General features: G+C 43.7%; 1 protein-coding gene across 3 annotated transcripts in view; it reads left to right on the top strand.

The window, feature by feature from the left end:
• Positions 1–20570, top strand: part of KDM4B (lysine demethylase 4B) — a 98031-nt gene that overhangs the window by 43896 nt on the left and 33565 nt on the right. For all 3 annotated transcript variants that reach the window (XM_075444181.1, XM_075444180.1, XM_075444179.1), the window contains exons 7-9: positions 1660–1763; positions 6115–6252; positions 20062–20258. In XM_075444181.1, the coding sequence (XP_075300296.1) occupies positions 1660–1763; positions 6115–6252; positions 20062–20258 (439 nt within the window). The remainder of the gene's footprint in view (positions 1–1659; positions 1764–6114; positions 6253–20061; positions 20259–20570) is intronic.

Below are 20570 nucleotides of genomic sequence, written 5' to 3'. Positions count from 1 at the left end.
AAATGTTGCATTTCTAAGCTATAGCTGAGTTTAGTCGTTTGCCAGGTTTTATAAAAGTTACTTTTTCATCGTGAAAAGTCAGATGACCGGTGTTCTGTAGCAGCTGAAATGCCACGCCAAAGTCTGCCATAAGTGATACCAAGTTTGTATCTTATTTTTATTGATGATCGATTTCTGAGGCATATCGGTGGCTGGCAGTGTGTAAACCAGAAGCAGATTATCAATGATCGCATCTTTATTTTAGCTTTCTGTTGCTTAGAAGCTGTTGGAAGTTGGGATGGGGAATGTTTTGAAACTGGAATGATCCAGTGTTACCACCTGGGCACTCTCCCCGTCCCATGCCTCAGTGGTCTATACTGGGAAGAAGTTTACTATGGCGAAATGAGCGTGCAATTAATATGGAAAATGAATAGCTGAGTTGCAAATGGGCTCGCTGGGAGAGCTGTGGAGCCCATGGAGGGAATGTTAATGTGTTGCCATGTTATTGGTGCTAATCACTTAAAATGTGCTTCTGTATTAGTAGCTTTAATGAGAGCCACTTAAACTGTGCATTAAAAAGAGGAACTGCGGAGAGGGACGACAGACTGGGTAGCAGACAGTCATAATTTTAATTGAAATGCTTTTAGTACAAAAATATAAGAAAACCTGGAATCCAGTAATCCTCTTCGCTTTCTGAAACCCCTTCCATTATGTCTCATCAATTAGTTTTGTTTCCAGGGCTCGGGTTATTTATTTTCCTAAATGGTGATGTTTTTAATCCCTATAAACACATAATTTGTTACCGAATCACCCGGTTGGAGTGGAACACATGGTCTTGAGCAAAATGGTGTTACATTGGTTTAGCGACGTTTCTGGGAGCAAAGTGCTGAGTTCAAGGAGTACGTTCAGTTTTTAACCACAATTTTAGTATTTTTCATCAGTTGTGATTTAATAGCTCAGTGTGGATCTTGTAGCTGTGGTAGAACTTAACGCTTCGTGGTGTTGAGATGCTGTCTGAGCCAGAGTCAGTAGCGAGCACTGCGGCCAGTGAATGAGAGTCCCTCCTTCCACTGCCTTGTGACGGATGTGTTTTGTTTCCCACTCTTTCTTTTGGCTGAATGTTAACACCTCCATGCTTATTTTTTTTCCTTTGGGGGTGGTATGTAGGGCGGATCTGTCTGGAATCTTAGGAGTTGTGTTACTTTCCCAGGAATAATATACCTGCCCGTCAGAGAAGGTGTCAAAAAGGACAGAGCAGTGTTTGAAGTAGACGGTGTGTTCTTGTTACTATTTCCTTGTCCTTCTTCAGAACAAGGGTGGCTCAGGGTTTAGGGTATTGGCCAAAACCTGAGACAGCCAGCTTCTGCTTCTGAATTTGCTGGGGTTTTACTGAGACTTTGACCAAGTTGCTTATTCCCAGATGTAGAAGACTTAGATGCTAGCTCTCAGCTGGAATGGAATTTAGACTTACGTGCCTCAACAGGCAAGTTTTTGTCACAAAATTCATGTGGTATTTTAAACAATGAAGGATGTGCTAATTACTGACTGTTCAGTATGCTTATTGTTTTGATCTATATAAAGTATTGAGATAGGTTTTAGTTTTGTCAGCTTGTCTCTACTTAAATAATGATTGGATATAATATTCCTATAGTAATATTTCTCTTTTTAATGTCCCTACAGGATTTTTTCCAGGAAGCTCTCAGGGATGTGATGCTTTCCTCCGTCATAAGATGACCCTCATTTCACCCTCAATCTTGAAGAAGTATGGCATCCCTTTTGACCGGGTACGTACAAAGGATGTGCTCCAGACACTGGCAAGTTGTTGAGGGGCACCAAGCACAGAACCCATCTTTTAAGGAAACAATTCATTGCAAACCGCTGGGGAGCAGTTTGTTTAATTTCTGGACGCATTGTTATGCTAAATGTGTCCTATCGGTTGAAACCAGGTGGCTACCTGTAAATGAGGATTTGTGGTTTGGCGAAGACACGTTCTGTGAAGTGCTTCCCTTCCTAAAAGCTTTCACTAGAACTAACTTTGTCAGTTAGGGAGCCTCTCCAGCTAGAGAGGGGCAAACTGCAATACAGATGCTATGGCTTGTCAATAGGCAGCAGAACTCATTTGTAATTCTCGAACACAGACGTTTTTCTCCTGGATCCAGTGTGAACCAAAACCTGGAGACAGGCGCGCTGGTTCTGTTGTGTAAGCGTCCGTTCTACGCTGAGCCTGTAAGGATCCATGAATCTCTTAAGCCCTCTTGTTTGAAATGAGGGGTCATGTTTATTTGGTATGATCGTTTTAATATGCTTGTTCTTAAAGGCTTCTGGCAAGAAGTAAATCTCCTCAGCCAAGCATGCTTAACACGGATTTAGGATCTGTGCAGAATCAGTCAACCAACCATGCTGGTGTGTGTTAGCGGCACACAGAGCCTTCCTGCCTCTGGGTGTGGGGAGAGGAATGGAGTTGGGGACACCAGGACTCTTAGCTCCAGTGGAAAGTGGCAAAGAATGCCTGATTCAAGCTGATTTCATCCTGCCTCATCCCCTTTGCATCGTCAGCTGTAGATATATACTATGGCCATCTTTTTCTAACCAAGAACCTCGAGTTCTGATCACGTCTTTTTAAGCATGGTTTTGCTAGAGTTAGTCCACCTGAGACAAAGTATAGCACCTATCTGGGGAGCCTGGTGATTCTTTGAGATGGAAGTAAAAGATCTTGGCTCTTTTATAGCATAAAAACTATGAATTCATTCAATTTACTGCTCCAGAGACTGTTTCATTTTTCCTAGTGGGAAGCTATGATGAATGAAATTTGAAGTGTGATCATCTGGCTTGTCGGATGAGCTTGCTGTCGGTGCAGGGGAGACTTGCATGAAGCAAGGCGATGCTGGTGGTTCAACATCAGCGACTAGACCTGGCCTAGTTTGTGCATGAGAGTTGATACTAAATTGTTCAGAGAGTGCAACAAACCATTTTTCTTGTAATTCTATCTGTGGAACCTGATTCCCAAGTGTGAAAACACTGGTACCTGCTACACAGGGTTGAAAATAATAATGAAAGTATCTAATTGTGGGATCTGATTTTTTTGGTAAGGATTTTTGCTTTACAGATTTCAGGGGAGTGGATGTGTGGATCGGAATATGGGAGGCATCTCAGTTTAATGCATAGATGCCCCTCTGTGAAGTGACTTTTGATAGAGGATAAAAGACCTTCTCTATCCCGACCGTATTCAGGAGAGGGTATGAAATCTGTAGCTAGTGCAAGCTCCTGAACAACCTGTCTGACCTTATCTTTATTTATTGCCCTAAACTGTAAAGTTTAAGGATTTCTGCTTTCTGCTTCAGTATCAATTGAACGCTGTGCCTTGCTGCTTCTTGTGGTGTTTTTCTTAGGAAGCTGTTTTGACCAGAAACCAGAAGTGGTACAATGATTGGCTGAATGGAGCCCAAAAAGCATGCGCTGCTTATTGAAAGAAGAAGCTGAAAATGATAATTTTAAAAGTACCTATTGGGGCACAGTAGCCTTTCTAGGTGAAGTTTGCTGTGCGATCCTCTGGTGCCATCCAGTCATCCTGCAGAATGGAGGAGAATAGGAAATAGGAGCTAATTTCTGCCTTTTCATTCAGGCAGCATCTTGGGGCAGTGCTCTTGGGTCTGCCGGAGGTCAGGAAGCGAAGGAAATTCCTACAGGGCTTGGAATGTTTTAAGGTTGTAGGCGGGTATTATTTTCCTTTAGAATAGTACATTGCAGTGTGTTTGCTTTTCCATCTGCTTGAGGAAAGTGGCATTGACTAGTAATTATATGCAAAGTGATTTCTGATCAATAACCGAGCAAGAGGAGCAGAAGAGTTTGTAAAAAGGCAGTAGAGGAAAACTTCCCATCCAACCTTATCCCAAGTCAGCTTTACTGAGCTGGGCGGTGATAAGGATGGGATACAAAATGGTTAAAATAAGGGAGTTTGTAGTTTATCGCTTGGTAAAAAGTCTTTACCTGCTTAACTAGGCGTCCCACTGTGCATCTTTTGGTTTGTGACATGAAGGATTTTGGCAGATTGATGTCTGGCGTCTCCTTCATACTGAGTATATGTAGAAATATATGCTAAGAATCTGATTTTTGTCTCCCTATTTATAACAAAAAAATAGGATATACCATTATACGCATAAAGGACAATATTACTCTCAAAAAAACCCTTTCTTTTTTAAAGGAAGAGGGATTATTAACATATTACTTAAATATAATTCCTAATCCTGGTTTATAGAGTGTGTGTGGGAAGTGTGTTTTTTATGCTAGCTTCTCTCTGCTCTGTGCACTCGCTGGAAGGATGTTCTAGAACGTACAAAGGAGGGGGAGACCTCACTATCTGAGCAGCCTATACTGAATACCTCCTGTCCTGAAATAGTAACTTCTGAAGGAGCATCGCTATTATTCAGAAGCAGTGAACATGTGCCATTTTTCCTTAGAAACAGAGATAGGATCCCTTCATCTAAATTCTTGGCAGATTTCAGTGAAGTGAATAGGCACACATTTATAAATCTCTATAATGGTATTTACTTCTGGAAAAAAAGAAACCGATCAATACTAGGGCTTTTTAATAATTAAAAATGTGTATTTCTGTAATCTCCTATTGATTTCTCCATTTATTCTTCAAGAGCTTGCAGAAGTCAGTAAATTTAGGGCTTTCTCCATGAGTGGCAGTTTGTGCTGGCTTTCCTTCAATAGTTATTACTTTTCTGCATGGCCTATCCATCATCTGGAGTGCTTTCTAATTTATTGTAGGGATAATGTTGACAGCAGTGACATGGAGGACATACACTGTGGGCTTGAAATGAAGACACCAGGATGTAGATTTCCTGACAGAAACATAATCTTTCTGTCTTCTGAAGTTAGCAGTCTACCACTCTGCTTTGATTTATGGAGGCGGCTGGATGGGAGGATGCCCGCGAAGCTGGGTGCAGACCGGACTTCATCACCTCTCCTCCCGAAATGCTGCAGAAGCTTCTTGTATTACCAGAATCCGTTTTTATTTTATCTTTTTTTTATTCATTCTGCTAACGTTAATACCATTAGCGAGTGAAGGTGTTGGTCCAGCCACATGGGTAAATGTTTTGACTTCTGCCCGTTTACGTTTTCTCTTTGGCCCCATCCTTGCCTTTGGAAGTGTAAGTTCTCCGAAACCTCTGCAGGCTCCGAGCCGCTGTGCGGTGAGTTACTGCTGGTGGCAGGAATCCAAATGGAGTTGCTTGTCGGGCGACTGCTGTGAAAGGTCTGTCAGCACTTCTGGGCTGGAAAGACAAGGAAGGTCAAATTTTGCCTCTTCCCTAATGCGGAGGTGCTGTCGTGTGCTTGCTAAGCCGGAGAGCTCGACTGGCAGGGTTGCTCCAAGTGCGCTGCATCGCTGCCGGTTGCTCTTATGATCTGTCCGTGCTCTAAGAATTAAATTCCTTTTTCTCCCAATGTCTTCTCTGCATATGAGTTAAAAAGAGGATTTTCTAGAAGCATTGCAAGTTGATTGGCCTCTGTTTACAGCTGTAATCTGCAGAGTTTTTAAACCTTATATTAATTATGTCTATAATGCCTATTGTTGTTTTAATTTTATGTAACTAGACAAAAGGTGGGTTGTAATTTTTAGGTTGTTTGACTTATAGGTGAACACGTTAGGAGTAACGTGAGTGGGGAAATAAATACAGTGAAAGGTAGCGTGTACTGCAGTAGGACCCTGCAATGCAGTGTGCCTTTTGGGAGGGAAATCCAGTTTTCTTGGCTCCACTAACGTGGTGGTGAGAGTGTAGATGTGGACTTTCCACAAGCTTAAGTGGTCACCATCTAAAGATCTGCTGATCTTTTGGAATGCTGCAGCCCAAGACCTTGTTTGTAGCTGGAGCCTGTGAGTCTCAATAGTTTAGATCTCGTGACCCCTTCCATCCAGTGTACTGTCGTCTTGCCTTAATAGAAATTAGTGAGTACTTCTGCAGTTAGCCAGAAATTGTGCTAGGTTTAGCCAAGAGTAGGCAGTGACTATTCTGCCTACCCTCCAGCTGAAAGAGAGGTTTAACCAGTGAATATTGTTTTTCGTAGGTCTCTCGTCTCAAGCTGCTATATTAACTGATCTGCGGGGTATCTTTTATTTTTGTTTTTCAGATCACCCAGGAAGCTGGCGAGTTTATGATTACATTTCCTTATGGTTACCATGCTGGCTTCAATCATGGCTTCAACTGTGCGGAATCTACCAATTTTGCCACTTTACGATGGATTGACTATGGAAAAATGGCGACCCAAGTAAGTGTCTGTTTGGGTGAAGGGTTGCGTAAAACCACTAGCTCATGGAACAGAGAGGAATGAGAGCGGGAGACTTACCCTTAAGAACAAAATGGGAAGCGCCGTTGTTTTGACCATGTGCTCTTGTTGCTGTTTTGTGCCTGCTGATAATTTGTGTCGTTTTGAGGGTACACTTTCTCGCATGCTAGGTGTTGCATGCACCTTGTGAAGAGGTTGTTTTGAGACTAGTAAGTTAGGATTCGTTTTCTGATGCATCTAAACTGCGTTTCACGGTGAATATGGTGACTGATGTAACTAAATATGGTTCATTAGCTACACATTGCAGGGGAAGGAATAAGCTGGAAATAATTTTAAGCTTTAATAAGGCTGTGGTGACAACCCTTCTGAAAATATCTGAATTTCTCTATGCACTGTACAGAAGCTCTCGGTTAAGTCTAAAGAGGAGAGTCGTGCTGGAATGGCTTTGTGTGGCAATTTCTCATCACCCCAAATTTCTTGTGTGTTTTGTTACTTTTGGCAGTTCTGAAGTCAGTGATGGTTTTCATGGCAGCGTGCGTACGGTGTTCTCTTGGTTTTCAGTGTGAAGTATAACTGATCAGCATAACTGATCCAATAGGATCTGTGAATTTTTAAATTAGAGTTCAGTTCCACACAAGTCTTTGGGGAAAGGAGAAGCGATTACAGTGGGGTAGCAGTTTAAAATGCCCTCAGATGTTCCTTTCCAGAAAGGGAGCCTTAGTTTTCACTCTAGAATAGCATTTATAACATCTCCTTCACTTATTTTTTTTCTTCTGTCAACTCAGCTTGACTCTGTAACTTTTGTAATGCATCCTAATGCTTTGTTCTGGACAAAACCAGCAGTTCAAAACGGACTGCAAGTACAGCGGTGTCTCAGTCTGTGGAACAGTGCGATGATGTCCATTTTTGCTTTACAAAGGTTTATATTCTGAGACTAGTAAAAGGTAGATGATTACTGAATGGCATCATTCTGTTCTCAGCATTGGGATCCTGGGGTCCTTGACAGCGCCCTTTTTAACCCTCCACCTTCTTGCTGCAATGCCTTTGGGCATTTCTGAGCCAAGCTGCTACTTTCTGTACAGAACTATATTTGGTAGCGATCGATGTTGTGTGTTAATCAGCCCGAGTGGCTGCTTGGTGAGTAACGTGAGTCACACTTGCGTGCTTCCGGAGGGTAGTGCTGTTCCTGGCCCTGCAGGCCTCAAGGGGTCTTGTAGAGTCACAAGAAACCCCCACGCTGTTGCGTCCTGTGTTTCCTATTTAATAATTGAACATCATTAACCCAGCTAGGAAAGGAAGATGGTTGTCACCTGACAGGACGTTTTTCCCTGCTTTTTCCCCTCTTTGGTATCCAGTATCCCCCCCCATAGCAACTGCTGGCAGGCACCTATCTGATGGGACCATCCTCCATGTCCGAGACCTTCATCCCACAGAAAGCAGGCTCAGCCCTTGAGATTCCTGAAAGCTGAAGTTTCCGTCTTGTTTGTTTTTTTCAGTAATACTCATCCCGTAGTTTCAAAGAGTCTGCCATTAGGCAACAAGTTTGGGATCTCGGCTCTCTCCCTTTCTAAAATAAGCAAATAGATTTTATTATTTCATTTCTGTAACTATAGTGGTGGAAAAGCGCTTTCTGTTAGGCACGGTAGTGGCAGTGCCATGAAATATGAAATGCATGAACTGACTGTGCCGGTGGGGTAACACCTCTAAATTGCTAGTAATGGCAACTGAAATGATTCTCATAACAGAAAAATCCTCATGCTAAGAACTTCTGTATTTGGAGGACTCTGTCCCCCACCAGTACTCAAGCAGTGAACCCTACGTTGGTGTCTGTAACCTCTCCATACCCCGTCAAGGCTGTGGAGCAGACCCTGTGGCAGCAATCGAGGCTCCAGGGCCGGGTGGAGTGGGAGTTGTACATTTGAGTTTGTTCTGGGCTTGAAGGGATGGTAAGAGAAACCTAGAACCGTCAGAGGTCTCAAATCATTGTTGTGTGTCTTAAACTCAAAAATAGCCAAGCAAACTTAGCCTGAAAATTTTAAAATCTGCTGTGACCTTGTGTACCAGGTTTATCTGTAGCAAATGGTCATGGTGTTCCACCCCAGAAAATGGGGTTTATCATGGAAATTCCGACAGACCCTTAACTACAGCAGTGCCAGCAGGCACCACTGTAATATTAAAAGCAATTTTGGGTTCAGCCATGTGTTCACAAACAAGTGACATTTGGGAAGTGCGGTTTTAGATTGAGCCTCCATGCTTACATTGTCAAGCAGCGTACCGTGAAATTACTGAACAAGCAGCACAGAGAGCTCTGAGCAAATCTAGGGAGAGAAAGTTGAAGGGTGGAAGGAGACGCCCAATTTATTTCCATTGCACTCAGTGACACTTGTCCGTTCGCAGATTTCCATTTAATATTGCCTAATCCACGCGCTGCATACATGTTAATTAACCCTTTGATACCTTACTATCAGGTTCCAGATGAAGTATGAATGCTGTTACACTGTAAGGGCTAAAGGTTTGTTTAAATCTCATTTGAAGTTAAACAAGGGCTTAATGAAATATCAGCTGAGTGTGTACACTCGAGCTGCCTGCACGTTTGTGGAGAGAGACATCCTGGAGCGTGTGATTTTTGGTTAACTCCTGCAGGTTTACTAAATTTAAAAAACGGCTATATTGATTTCCGTGCTCTCAGGCCCGATTAGATTATCCTTGCCCACATCAGAGCAGGTTGGGTTTTTTTTTCTTGTCATATACTCATTTATAAAGTCCTTGGAAACTCTCGACTGGAGGGCTCTCTGCAGGTACGTTCTGTTACTGCGCAGGAGCCGGCTGGCTGGAAGGCGATTCTCCTTTCCTCGGGTTAGCAATACCGCTGTCTTGTCCTGCCAGTACACATGAGATTGGTGGCAAGCTAAGGTTCAAAATTAGCCACTTGTAATGTTCGCCCAGACATTATCCTGGGGATTAAATATGGATTCTACTCTAGTGAGAGCGATATATGTCGATGGCATAGCACAGGAGAGAGCTTGCGTGGGAAGGTAATGGCTCACCTCGGAGAAACATAGACAAAGCCGTGCTAATTGCCTGCCAGATGGATCAAGTGTTCTGCTAACCACAGCAGAACCTGCCGAGGCTGTAAAACATACAGAATAACTAGACTGAAGTGTAAAGATCAGCTGCTTAGACACTGGTTCTGCTCTAACTGTAGAACAAGCATCAGCATTAGGGGAAAGGAAAAAAGCAATGGCTGCAGAGTTGTGTAGGAAACTAATTGTGGGTAAATATGCTTGTGTCTGTGCAAACTTGTAACCAGGATGAACAGATGCTTAAAAATTCAATTGGAAATTGGTTTGGTGAATACCCAAGTGAATAAACTAGCTGTGCTGTTTGGTTCAAAGCTTTTTGAGAACCTAGTGAGAGGTTCTGGAGTCTCGGAACTGCTCAGGAGAAGTTGACGTGAAGGAACTGGAAGAGGGTATGTATAGTGGTAACTGGGGTATGGTGCTGGGTTTCATGTCTTTGGATGGAAGTTGTTACCAGCGGTTGACAAGTAGCCTCGTACTGTAAGAACATACTGACCAAAACATCCTGGTTAACTAAACAGGGGGCCAATACACAGAGATAAATTTGCCTCTCCATCTGTATCGGATGTCTCCAGTATCTGTTTAGTGTGTCCCGGGCTCAGGTGGGCAGTTTGGAAGCTGGTAGCTTTTGGCACGTGGGTTACCACCAGAATTCTCTCCTTTCTCCACCAGAATTTCTCTCCTGATTTGCTGATCTTTCTGGTGATTGCATCTGTAGCCTCAATGCAGAGTGCTGGTATGTGGCAGACAAAATCCCTGTCATCTCTCATGATGTGTATAAATCCTCAGGACTGATTGCTCTCTGTTCTTAGCAAGTGTCGATCTCCTTGGATGCAGAGGAAGGGTGTAACGTTCTCCTTTACTTCGTGTCGTTAATTAATGGTGGTGTACCACTGGGAAATGGATGTCTTGCCTACAGCTGGACATTGTGCCCAGAAGTGTAAGAATTAACAGCTCTTTAACTGTTATCCCATTTATTGTCAATGTAAATGTCTCCATCTGTACTCGAGGACCCTTGTGTTGCAGCTGACTTCTTTGCAGTCAAGGTGACTTTGAGGCCAACCGCAGCTTGCCTGTTCACCTAATCTGCGTGAAGAGCTGTGGTGGGACAGCACATCTGTCAGACACGTGTCTAGGGGTGGGGGAGAGACCTTCCGTTAATCTTGGGCCTCCCATAGATAATCCTGGTGTGCTGTCGCCAGGTCCTCCCAGAGATGTGTTGGGAATTCATTTCAGCAGTCTTTGCTGTTGCTGCATGGGGAGATCAAATTCTGGCAGGGAATGCTTTTTTTTTTTTTTTTAAGACGCAGTCCTATTTGACTAACATGAGTATCAATCTGTCACAGTGTGCAAATCAAAGAGATTCAGAAGAGATGAGTTAAAAGGGTTTTTGCAGTGTTGGAGGTACTGGCACAGTATTTCAGGAGTCAGCTGTAAGGGGGTAAAGCGCTGTGCTTTGGGCCTGAGCATTACTGATGAGATAACACACCTGAGTAGGGATGGTTTTATTTGTACATACTCTAGTTAATGTTCACCTGCAGAGTCAGAGCCTAGAAAATTAGGGAGCTATGTTTTGCTTTGTGCTCTGTAGTTGGAGTTCTTCAATCATTTGTCTTCCATTAACTCTGTCATGTTTTTTTTTTTTTTTTTTCTCTCTCTTTGGTTGTCAAAGGCCTGGTGAGTGAAAGGCAGTGAATGATAAGTTTCATTCCCTACCATAGTGTTTTTTTCCTAGTTTGTTTTGCTACATGAGCCTTTCTTCATTACTGTTCTGATTTGCTGAGTTATTGAAAACTCTTTGATGCAGCCTTTGACAGACAGAGGGTCTGAATAGCTGTGTATTTGCCTGAGCAACCCTTTTAAAGCCAAGTGTTTTAGTAAAGTGCCCTTCCTGAAGTCGAGGTGGCCCGTAAGTCTCCTGGTATTCAAAAGGACACTTGCAGAGTGTACAATTTTATGAGAAATTCAAGTGCACCTCACAGGTTGGCTTTTCTATTTCTTTTGCAAACTGGACTGGAAATAAGTGGGTGGGAGGGGAACAATTTCTTGCACTTGCCTTTATTTTAATAGCAGGCACTCCTGGATGAGAACGCCTGTGTTACTGTCGGTTGACATTTTTATACCTTCATTTCATCTCCTGTTTACTCCGGAGATAGTGCTGGAATTATCTGTCTCAATATAAAATGGGGTCGAGTTGCCCTTCCTTCCCAAATCCTGCAGTTTACCTGCTGAAATAAGTAGCCCTCATCTCATCCTGTGCCGTACTCCCACGCAGAGCTCCGCTCCGGTGCAGCGCAGTCCTGCCGTGCTGCTCGGGTGCTGCTGGGGAGAGGAGGGGGTGACAAGGAGGACCCTTCTGTTTGGATTCAGGGGACATTTAGATTAGATATTAGGAAAAATTTCTTTACTGAAAGAGTGGTCAGGCATTGGGACAGGATGCCCAGGGCAGTGGGGCAGTCCCCATCCCTGGAGGGATTAAAACATCGTGTAGATGTGACACTTGGGGACATGGTTTAGCAGGCATGGGGGTGTTGGGGTGACGGTTGGACTTGATGATCTTGAAGATCTTTTCCAACCTATGATTTTACTGATCTACAAAGGCATCTTTGAGAGATGCCTTTTTGATCTCAGACTATGGGCTTTTACATAGCTTACTGCTTCTGAACCCTCCCCTCACATGGTTTTTTTGGTATGATATTGGAATAACAGATCTCAAATTTACATTTGGAGGATTTGTGACTTAAAGTTGTCTAGCACATAATTTTCCTTTTAAAAATGAAGCTTGCTTCTTACTATACATATATTAGTAGATTTTTCTCTTAAAAGACGTCTTTATTTTCCAAGCAAATAAAATTCATAAGATACTATATGGTAATATTGTAAAATTGGTCTCCAAGATAAGGGAAATCAGAATTGCATTTTTGCATTACTTTGTACGTATGCCTTGACTGACTCTAGTTAGACCTCTTAAGCTTTAGAATACATTAAAAAAATCTATTATGAAATAGCATTTCCATGGTTTGGTTTTTTTTGTCAGACAGATTCAAAGTTGCTCTTGTACAAAATCTTCCATGTTTTTTACTTATTTTCTTTTATTATTTGTAAACAACCTTAATACCTTACTCTTGACAAAGCACTGGTTCTGGTGCAACAAAGAGGAATTTTTAGTGTTTTTCATGCTAAGGTAGAAAGGAGACCGTTATTTTTCTGAAATTGTCTTGGAGCTTTGTTTTATCAGCTCTCTTCCGAGGTTCTCCTTGGAAGTACTGACTGGGAGGTTGCTTGTCATTGTTTTTATTAACGAAGGCAGAAGACTTAACACTTCTGCCAGCAGAAACAGTACGCCCTGGAGCCTTCCGGCATTTCCCTCCTCAGGATGCCCGACTGCCGCTGGACCCAGCGCCTGACGTCCGTGCGCAGGGATGGGTGCGAAGCAGGTGCCCGGCCTGTCCCTTCTGGGTGTCCTGCCCTTCAGAAGGGGCAACTGAGAGATGAGTTTTAAATTCAGAATGTAATTATAAACTGTTCAGGACTCGATTTACAGTAAATGAGCCATTTCTACCTCGGGGCAGTGAGGACTTCGGGCAGCTCGCCTCCCTCTCTGCTCAGTGTGTGGTGTAACCCGTAAAGCAGTGAACTAGGAAGGATCTCATTTTTTTTAAACAGGTTTTTGTTTTAAACAGACTAGGCCTATTTATGCTACTCAGCCTAATTTACTTTAGGTTAATTACTGCAAGGTGTAAGCATGCTGCTCTTGACTTTTGGAGTGCTGCTTAGTAATGACTTTGCCAGCTTGGGGTGACTCTCCAAGAGCCGGCGATGGAAGCTGCTGGATCTCTGGTGTGGAAAGCTGCCCTCACCCCGTGGAGCCCTGACGTGGCAGGGTTGACACAGTCTCCCGTTTTCTCTCTGCCTCGCTAATCCTGTGATTTATGGCGTGGAGGTTGCGGTGTGCTTTGTGGCTGCAGTAAATAGCAGTGTGAAGAATGTGCTCCCTGCAGCCTATTCGTTCAGCTTCTCTGTCACGCAGGAGTCCCCGATAAAGTCTACCAGCCCCAATCATTCATGTGTCAGAGCGGGGGCTTAAGGGTCATCTGGCGTTGGGGATGCTGGTATGGCAAGGCCATCAAAAATCCCTCTTAAAAGCTGCCTTAGCTCTGCACTTTCCTGTGCAGCTGGTGTTGCTCCCTTGGAATCGCTTCGGAGTGGCGCATGGTGGCATAGATACAAAGAAGGAAGAGCATTCTGTTCAAGCATTGCAGAAATGAGGAGCTCTGGAAGGCAGCGTGAGGGTGTCAAGTAGCTGTGAATTGACGTTACGCTTTCTTAGTGGGTACCTTGCCTTTTTGGTGTCCTCCACAGAAATTCCTTCCATGTACTGAAAGGCAGCATGTTTTACCCTGCTGCCTCTTTGCTTTGTGCATGAAGAACACTTGAAAATAAAGCTCATTATTTATTATAGTGCATTGAGAGTAGGTTGCTTATGAAGAGCCTCTCTGTTTTGCTGTATTATTTGTCTTTCCCGGTAGCCATGCTTCTAATTTTCTTCCAGTTTGGTTCCCTAATGGCAGTTTCAGGGTTCTTGTAGCCTCATAACTGGGTGCTTGCTAATCTCAGGCTTCCTAATCTCAGGTCTTGCTTCTGCTCTGTACTGACCCAACTCTCTAATTGCTTCAAAAGTAACGTGCAGACGGGTCTGGGTTGTTGCAGCAGAGAGGCAGAAGCGCGTTGTTTGGTGTGTGGTTTTCAGAAGGATCTTCATTGCTGTTGCCTTTAGGATTGATATACAATATCTTGCCTCCTTTATTTATACATCAGCCTTCCCTTGGTTCGGAGTTGTAGCATTTGGAATTGCAAAAAATATATTTTTAGCTTCATACCCTTTCGAAAGATGTTATTGAAGAATATTTGTTATTACCAAGGGAAAGAATTTCATAGTGTGCTAGAAGCAAATCTTGGGTTGTCACTTTAGATACTGACACTTCATATTCCACCAAACATAATTACTCATGTTTCTCCAAACTGCCTGTAGATCTTCACTGTCGTACGGGGGGTACAAAATCGTGGATTTTACTGCTTGGTCTGTTGGTTTACGGGCACATAATGCAGCACAGCATTGGACTTTATTTTTAAAGTAAATGAATAAAAAGAGGTGATCAAACAGGAGGATGAAAGGATAGCTGCAGTCACTTAGCAAGGATTGTCTAGCGTGGCTGTTGCTTCAGAGCTGTAGATCTTTGCCTGGTCCCGTCAGTGCACGCTCGCTGCTTTGTGATGCTCGAGCACCGACCTGCCGAGGCGACGCGCTCGCTGCCAGCCGCAGCCGGGACTTCTTTCACCGACCGCCGGTCTTACGATGTGGGAGAAATGCTACCTGGAGACAACCTCAGAGTGATGTTCACTGCAGACTACATCATAACCGCTGGATGAAAGTCTTATTTTGTTTATCCCTTGTGCTGGAATGAGTCTGTCAAAACAGAAAGGAGCTGGCATTTCATTAAATCCCCTGCTTGCAGTGCTGCTGAGAGCACGAAAATTTCCTTCTCTGTCCTTTCAGCCTTACCTGAGATGTGTACCTTGGGACCCCACCGATGGGTCCTCGCTCCGGCCCCTCTGCTGTCGTTGTGTTTGTGGTTGGGAATGAGGATTGCCCATGTTTGAGAGAGGCTGGGGAGCCGTCGGCATCCTTGCAGGTGTAGTCTAGAGAATAATAAAAGATAAAAAAGAATTCTGGCAGAGGTTGCAAAATAGCTTTGCCCAAAATCTCCATGTAACATATCGGCAGAAGCCTGATGCCATCTGGGGTGGGTTATTATTTTATTTGCCTAAAATGAAGCGTGTCGTGTAGCATTTTGTGTTGTATCTTGAACCCAAATCCTCTTAGTACAAATGGAGTGGGGTAAATCCGAGTCCCCAGCTATCACCACTCTCCACTTACCCAGCTCATGAAAGTCCACATGGAGCGTTGCGGAAGCAAGCGAAGGAGCCCGCCAGGAGAAAGCGTGCCCTGCAGCCAGGGACCAGGGGGAGGCCTGGGAAATCTTTGCCTAATTGTTTTGTTTATGAAACTCTGTAGAGGATTTCCAGTGGGTTTCCTAATGAACTGGTTTGTTGTTGAGACTTACGGCAATGCTGGTAATTACACGAGAAACAGGGGGTCAAGGCTCATCTTCTTTCCCACAAGCTTTCAACTACCAACCATTAAACACACAAACTATGCATTTTAGGTTTTTCTCCTTCTTCTCAAAGTTTTAACTCCTCATTTACTTGCGGAATACCTGCCACGCATCTTTCAGGCACGTACTTGCAATTTATGTGCCTTTGTCACTTGTGAAGACTTGGCTATCTGTGAGGGCATTGCTGTGCAGGGCCTGAGTGGAAATGTGGCTTTGGGCTGAGTGAGGAAAGTTCAACTGGAGCCCAGACTAGTTTGTTCTGTCATACGGGGTGAGTATTGACCAGATCTCAAGTAAGACGTCTGTAATCCAATAACAAATTGGAGCTGTTGAAGAGTATTATACTGGGAGGACTTTGTGTGTCTCCCAAAAGCTGAAAATTTCTACCTTGTCCTGGAAACTGATGGAGGGAGGTTTGGGAGCGCTGTTGGCGTTAGCAGCACGTGTTCCTGTAGCGCAGCGCAAGAACGGCTCCGCCGCTGCCTTTGGAGTGTCGCCAGCCATCCCAGTAACTGGCTTTTAGGCTTCATTGTTATGAAAAAGCAGATACAAAAGCTTTCAGCAAAGATTTTGGTCTAGCATTAATGGTGACAGAATAGCTGAAGGAACTTCAGCTTTTGAGCAGGTTGGGGTTTCTTACGTTTGCGCTTCCATTAAGGCACAGCGGGGGCTGGCGGAGTCTTACACAACTGTGCAGTGGGCCCTGATCTCAGCTAAGTGTTAGGGGGTTTTCCAGGAGAAGCAGAGGTGCCAATTTAAATATATCATTTTTGGGACTATTTCTACATAAGGAGAGGGGTTATTTTACATTAACTTTTTATATGTTATGGAACAGATGGGGTTCAGTTTAGTGTTAATAGCTGGGAAGGGAGGGAAATATCCTTACAAAAATGATGCTGAAGGTTGAGGTTGAACGAGGTTGCATTTTTCCACATATCATTTGATTTTATTACTTCAAGGAGACAGTCTTTTTATTTGATTGTTATTTTATATAGACTTACTGGTGTTTTTATTTTTAAAAAATATTGCAAATAAGATAACGATTCCACATTCAGTAGCCACAAATTTCCCACTATCAGTCTTTGAGTTACAATTGATGAGACAGGGTTCCTGGTGTGGTCAGCTATTTTACCAGTCTCCAACTTTGAGTAGCAGATAATAAAATAATAAGTAGAGGAAGAATATTGGTTTTCTGGGTTTGAAAAGTGCTGTACTCTGTGCCTTTCCTTATGGTATTTTTGGATGTGCTTAGATTGCGAGTTGCTTTTGCATGTTCTTATCCTATGTGGTTAACAAAGTCATTAGCTTATGAAAAAGGAGGGATGAGGCTAGGAAAACCGCTCAGAAGATGGAACAAATGAAGTTCCTGCAGATTAGGCGAATATGGAAGCTCCTCTTGCTGCTGTTTTGGGTCTCAGACCCCCTGTAACCAAAGGCAAAGAGCTAACTCTAAAACTGTTATGATTTTTGTTGTGTTTTTTTCCACCCCCATTTTCAGGATTTGCAGTCAGTCCTTGGAGATCCAAGTTATGAATATTCTGTTGTTGATTCTTCTGTTTGATCTGTCGCTCTGACAGCCTTGCCGTTCCCGAGCAGTTTGGTGTGGTGATCTGGCTACCAAACGGGGAACGGCGGAGGAGAAACACAGAGATACCTGATTAGATCTCAGTTCCTTAAATCTCTCGGCTGTCATTTTGACGTGACAGGTATATCTTTCACATTGCCATTTAGCCATGGTCTGTGCTTTGGATGACCATATCGCTCTTAAATCTTTCCCGGGTCTACTGGTATGTTGGAGTTCTGCGAAAACCCGAACTGGGGCTTTGTGGTTCGTTTTGGCTCACGGTTTCATATCTCTCCGAAGTGGTGGTGTTATAAGTGTAGACATGTTCATTTAATAATACTGAAATATGAAAGTGGTAGAATTTGAGGGTGAAAAATGGAATGTGGAAGGATATGATCTGCAGAATTGGGATAGGGAGACAGAGGTGGGGGATGTAGGCATAGTATGTCTTAGGAGATATATGTGTTTATGACCACAATTAAATAATTTGAAAGAAACACGACTCCGCATATGGAAGGGGAGGCGATACGTGGAAATGGGTATCATTGATAGGGAAACACAAGCTTGCTATTTTTGTCCTGCTCTAATGGAACAGAGTGAATAATTTTTTGCAAGGAAACTTCTTGCCCTTCTCTACCCACAGTCTCTTCCTCTGATCTCCCCCAGTCTCCTCCCTCTGCCACCGCAGACACACATGGACATTCCCTTTTGCAGTTGTATTGGAAGCATCTGCTGCATTAAGCAGCATCTCGCTGCTGTGTCCGAGGGAAGGGTATGGAAAAATACCCTGGCCGTTATGGGAACGTGGATGTGACACAACTGCAGCAGCTGAAGAAATATAACTGTATGGTCCGGAAGAAGCCCCAGAGGAAAGAGGCTTTGTAAATTATTCATGCATGCGAGTGTGAAAGCAATAAAATTAAATTAAAATTGAAATATAAACATACATCATGTTAGATTTGTGTAAAGAAAGGAACTTGGCTACTGCGGGCCTCTGGTGTTGCGGCACGCTGGAGATTGCAGCCCGCAGTGTCATTTCTCTGATAGCATCCAGATAGCTCAGGATGGGGATTCGTGATAATCTGGGTATACTTCACATTTTTGTGAGACTCTTAAGCTGGCAGTGGTTGGAGACCTTTAGACCCGTCCGACTCAGGATTTGCTCCGCTTGATTTGGAGGATTTGAGGTCTGTGTGCTGCAGCCTCTTGGTTTCAGGTTAGGATGGGAGGGTGGACTGTTCCCCTTTTAAGCCATTTTTCGTACTTCGTAAAGGCAGAGGAGGTCAATCTCCGTAGCTCATCGGTGGTGTGTGCTGCGCCAGGCTCTTCTGTATTCCTCTTCGTAGCAGCGTGCAGGTGCTTTTAAAATTTCTTCAGGAAAAGTGATTGAAAATCTGCTCAATACAAATCCCTTAAGCCAGTATTGATGGAGGTGCCAGTGAGAAGCCTCTGCCTGGCCAGGAGTGTGAAGCGTGGCTACCATCTGTGTTCCTGCCGTGCCTGAGCCAAATTGCATTTCCAGCCTTTCTGTCCCACGCTATTTTTCATTAAGTGAATTGAGTTTTCCTGAAAGTGCCCGTCCATAAATGCTCCTTCCCACTCAGCGCGCTCAGGTTATTGCAGCTCTTCCGGTTGGAGCAGAGCAGAAGGGAGGCAGCGGTCTTTGCAAAATGAAAAACAGGAGTTGGGAGGGAAGTGGGATAGCCAAGAGCTGTGCAGAAAGAATCTCTTCTCTCTCTTTCAAACTAGGGCCAGAAATCTTTTAATAATGGTAGTGAAAGAAGAGAGGGGAGAAACAAGTTTTAATTTCATGCATTTCTGCTAGGAGAAAGGATAGAGTAGTTTTGAAAAGGTGTGGGGGGAAGGGTGAAAAAGGTCCTGCAAAGTGGCTGTAGTGACCTCATCCTCAACTCGAAGCTGAAAAGCGAGTTAGCGCGAGTGCGTACCAAGCAAAGCTTTGCACCTCGGAGCAGAGCTGAAAAGGCGGCTCAACCCTTCAGGCACACCAGCAAAGCTGTAGCTGCAGCCCCGTGAGGCGGGAGGGTACTGGTGTGTTGCTGTGTCCGTCTCAATCTGCACCTTCTTTGGAGTCGAAGGTTTCTAAAGACTGGATGCAGATTCAGTCCGGTATCTGTCCTGGGTGAGAATCCCTTTGCTAGACTCGATCTGTTCATTCTGTGCTGCATCAGAGCAAACAGATACCCAATTAAAACAACGATAAGTAGTCGTCGTGTAAACACGGACAGTAACAAGGGTGTAATTCCAGAGGTTAATTTTAATGAGCACATAGTAGTTGAAATGAATAAAGCACATTTGCTTTGGCTTAGGCATGTGGTTAGATGCAGAATGTGGTTGTTATTGTAGCCTTTTTTATTTCTCTACGGTCTTGTGAAGGATTTGTGTCCAATGTCATAATGTGTAATTATGAAGTTTAATTGCCTTGTTCACTAGGTCAGTCTTTTTTTCCTTTAAGACTTTTTTCAGTTATGAAGTGATATTAATAATCTCTTTTCAGCCTGAGAAACTCTGCGAGAGACTGGCTAATGTGGGGAATGTAGATTTGAGACTGGACTCAGACCTGGTCTGCATCAGCCAGAGTTCTTACTGTCTGATGGCTGAGATTGTAGATGAGTGGTGTATTGGGTGTCAGTTACCAGAAAGTTTCAGCTTGGTTGGTGGGCTTAGAGGGAGAAGATTATTCTTGGAACAGAGTCTTCAACTCCACTCCCAGAGTGTGGCAGCTTGTGCTGTCTCTGGTTTTGCCAAGGGTGGGTAGAGTCAGTGCTTCCTATTAGGCCGAGATACCCGCAGATACATCGGTGTGATTCCCGCTCCAGTAACCCACCGCAGGCCTCACAGACAAAATGGGTGGAGTGTTTGTCTGCCTCTGGAGAAAGGCAAACTCAGCTGACGAGAAAAGAAGACGTTCCTCGGATCTAACGTGGTGTTGGTGTCTGGATATCTCTTGCAGTGTACTTGCCGCAAAGACATGGTGAAGATTTCCATGGATGTCTTTGTGAGAGTCCTGCAACCGGAACGTTACGATTTGTGGAAACAAGGAAAAGACATTACCGTCCTGGACCATATGAAACCCACGGCTCTGACTAGCCCAGAACTAGAGGCCTGGAATGAGACGAAGGCGGAGTTGAAGGGTAAACTGCTTCGCAGGTAAAGAGAAAGGAGAAAAAAATAGAAAAAAGTTGCGTCTGAGCACCGTGTTTGATTTTAATTGCTAAGGTTTTAAATGATGTAATTCTTAGTATGGGATAGTTCAAACTCTTCTTTTTATTCTTCTTTTATTTTAAACTTTCTCTTGTAACTTTTCTTGGGTAATGTGCTCCCTCATTGTTCTGTTGCCTTTAAATGTTATAGAAGCATGTGTTTTCTGAAAGTAGGACGCTGTGTGCCCCTTCACATCTCATCTCTTATCCTGGAAGACAAAAAAAGTCCATAGTAAACATTTATAGCTTCACTTATCAG

This window comes from Opisthocomus hoazin, chromosome 27 (assembly GCF_030867145.1).
Source record: "Opisthocomus hoazin isolate bOpiHoa1 chromosome 27, bOpiHoa1.hap1, whole genome shotgun sequence".
NCBI classification, from domain to species: domain Eukaryota; kingdom Metazoa; phylum Chordata; class Aves; order Opisthocomiformes; family Opisthocomidae; genus Opisthocomus; species Opisthocomus hoazin.
The sequence above is the reverse complement of the archived record's forward strand: the minus strand, read 5'-3'. Positions and strand labels throughout refer to the sequence as shown.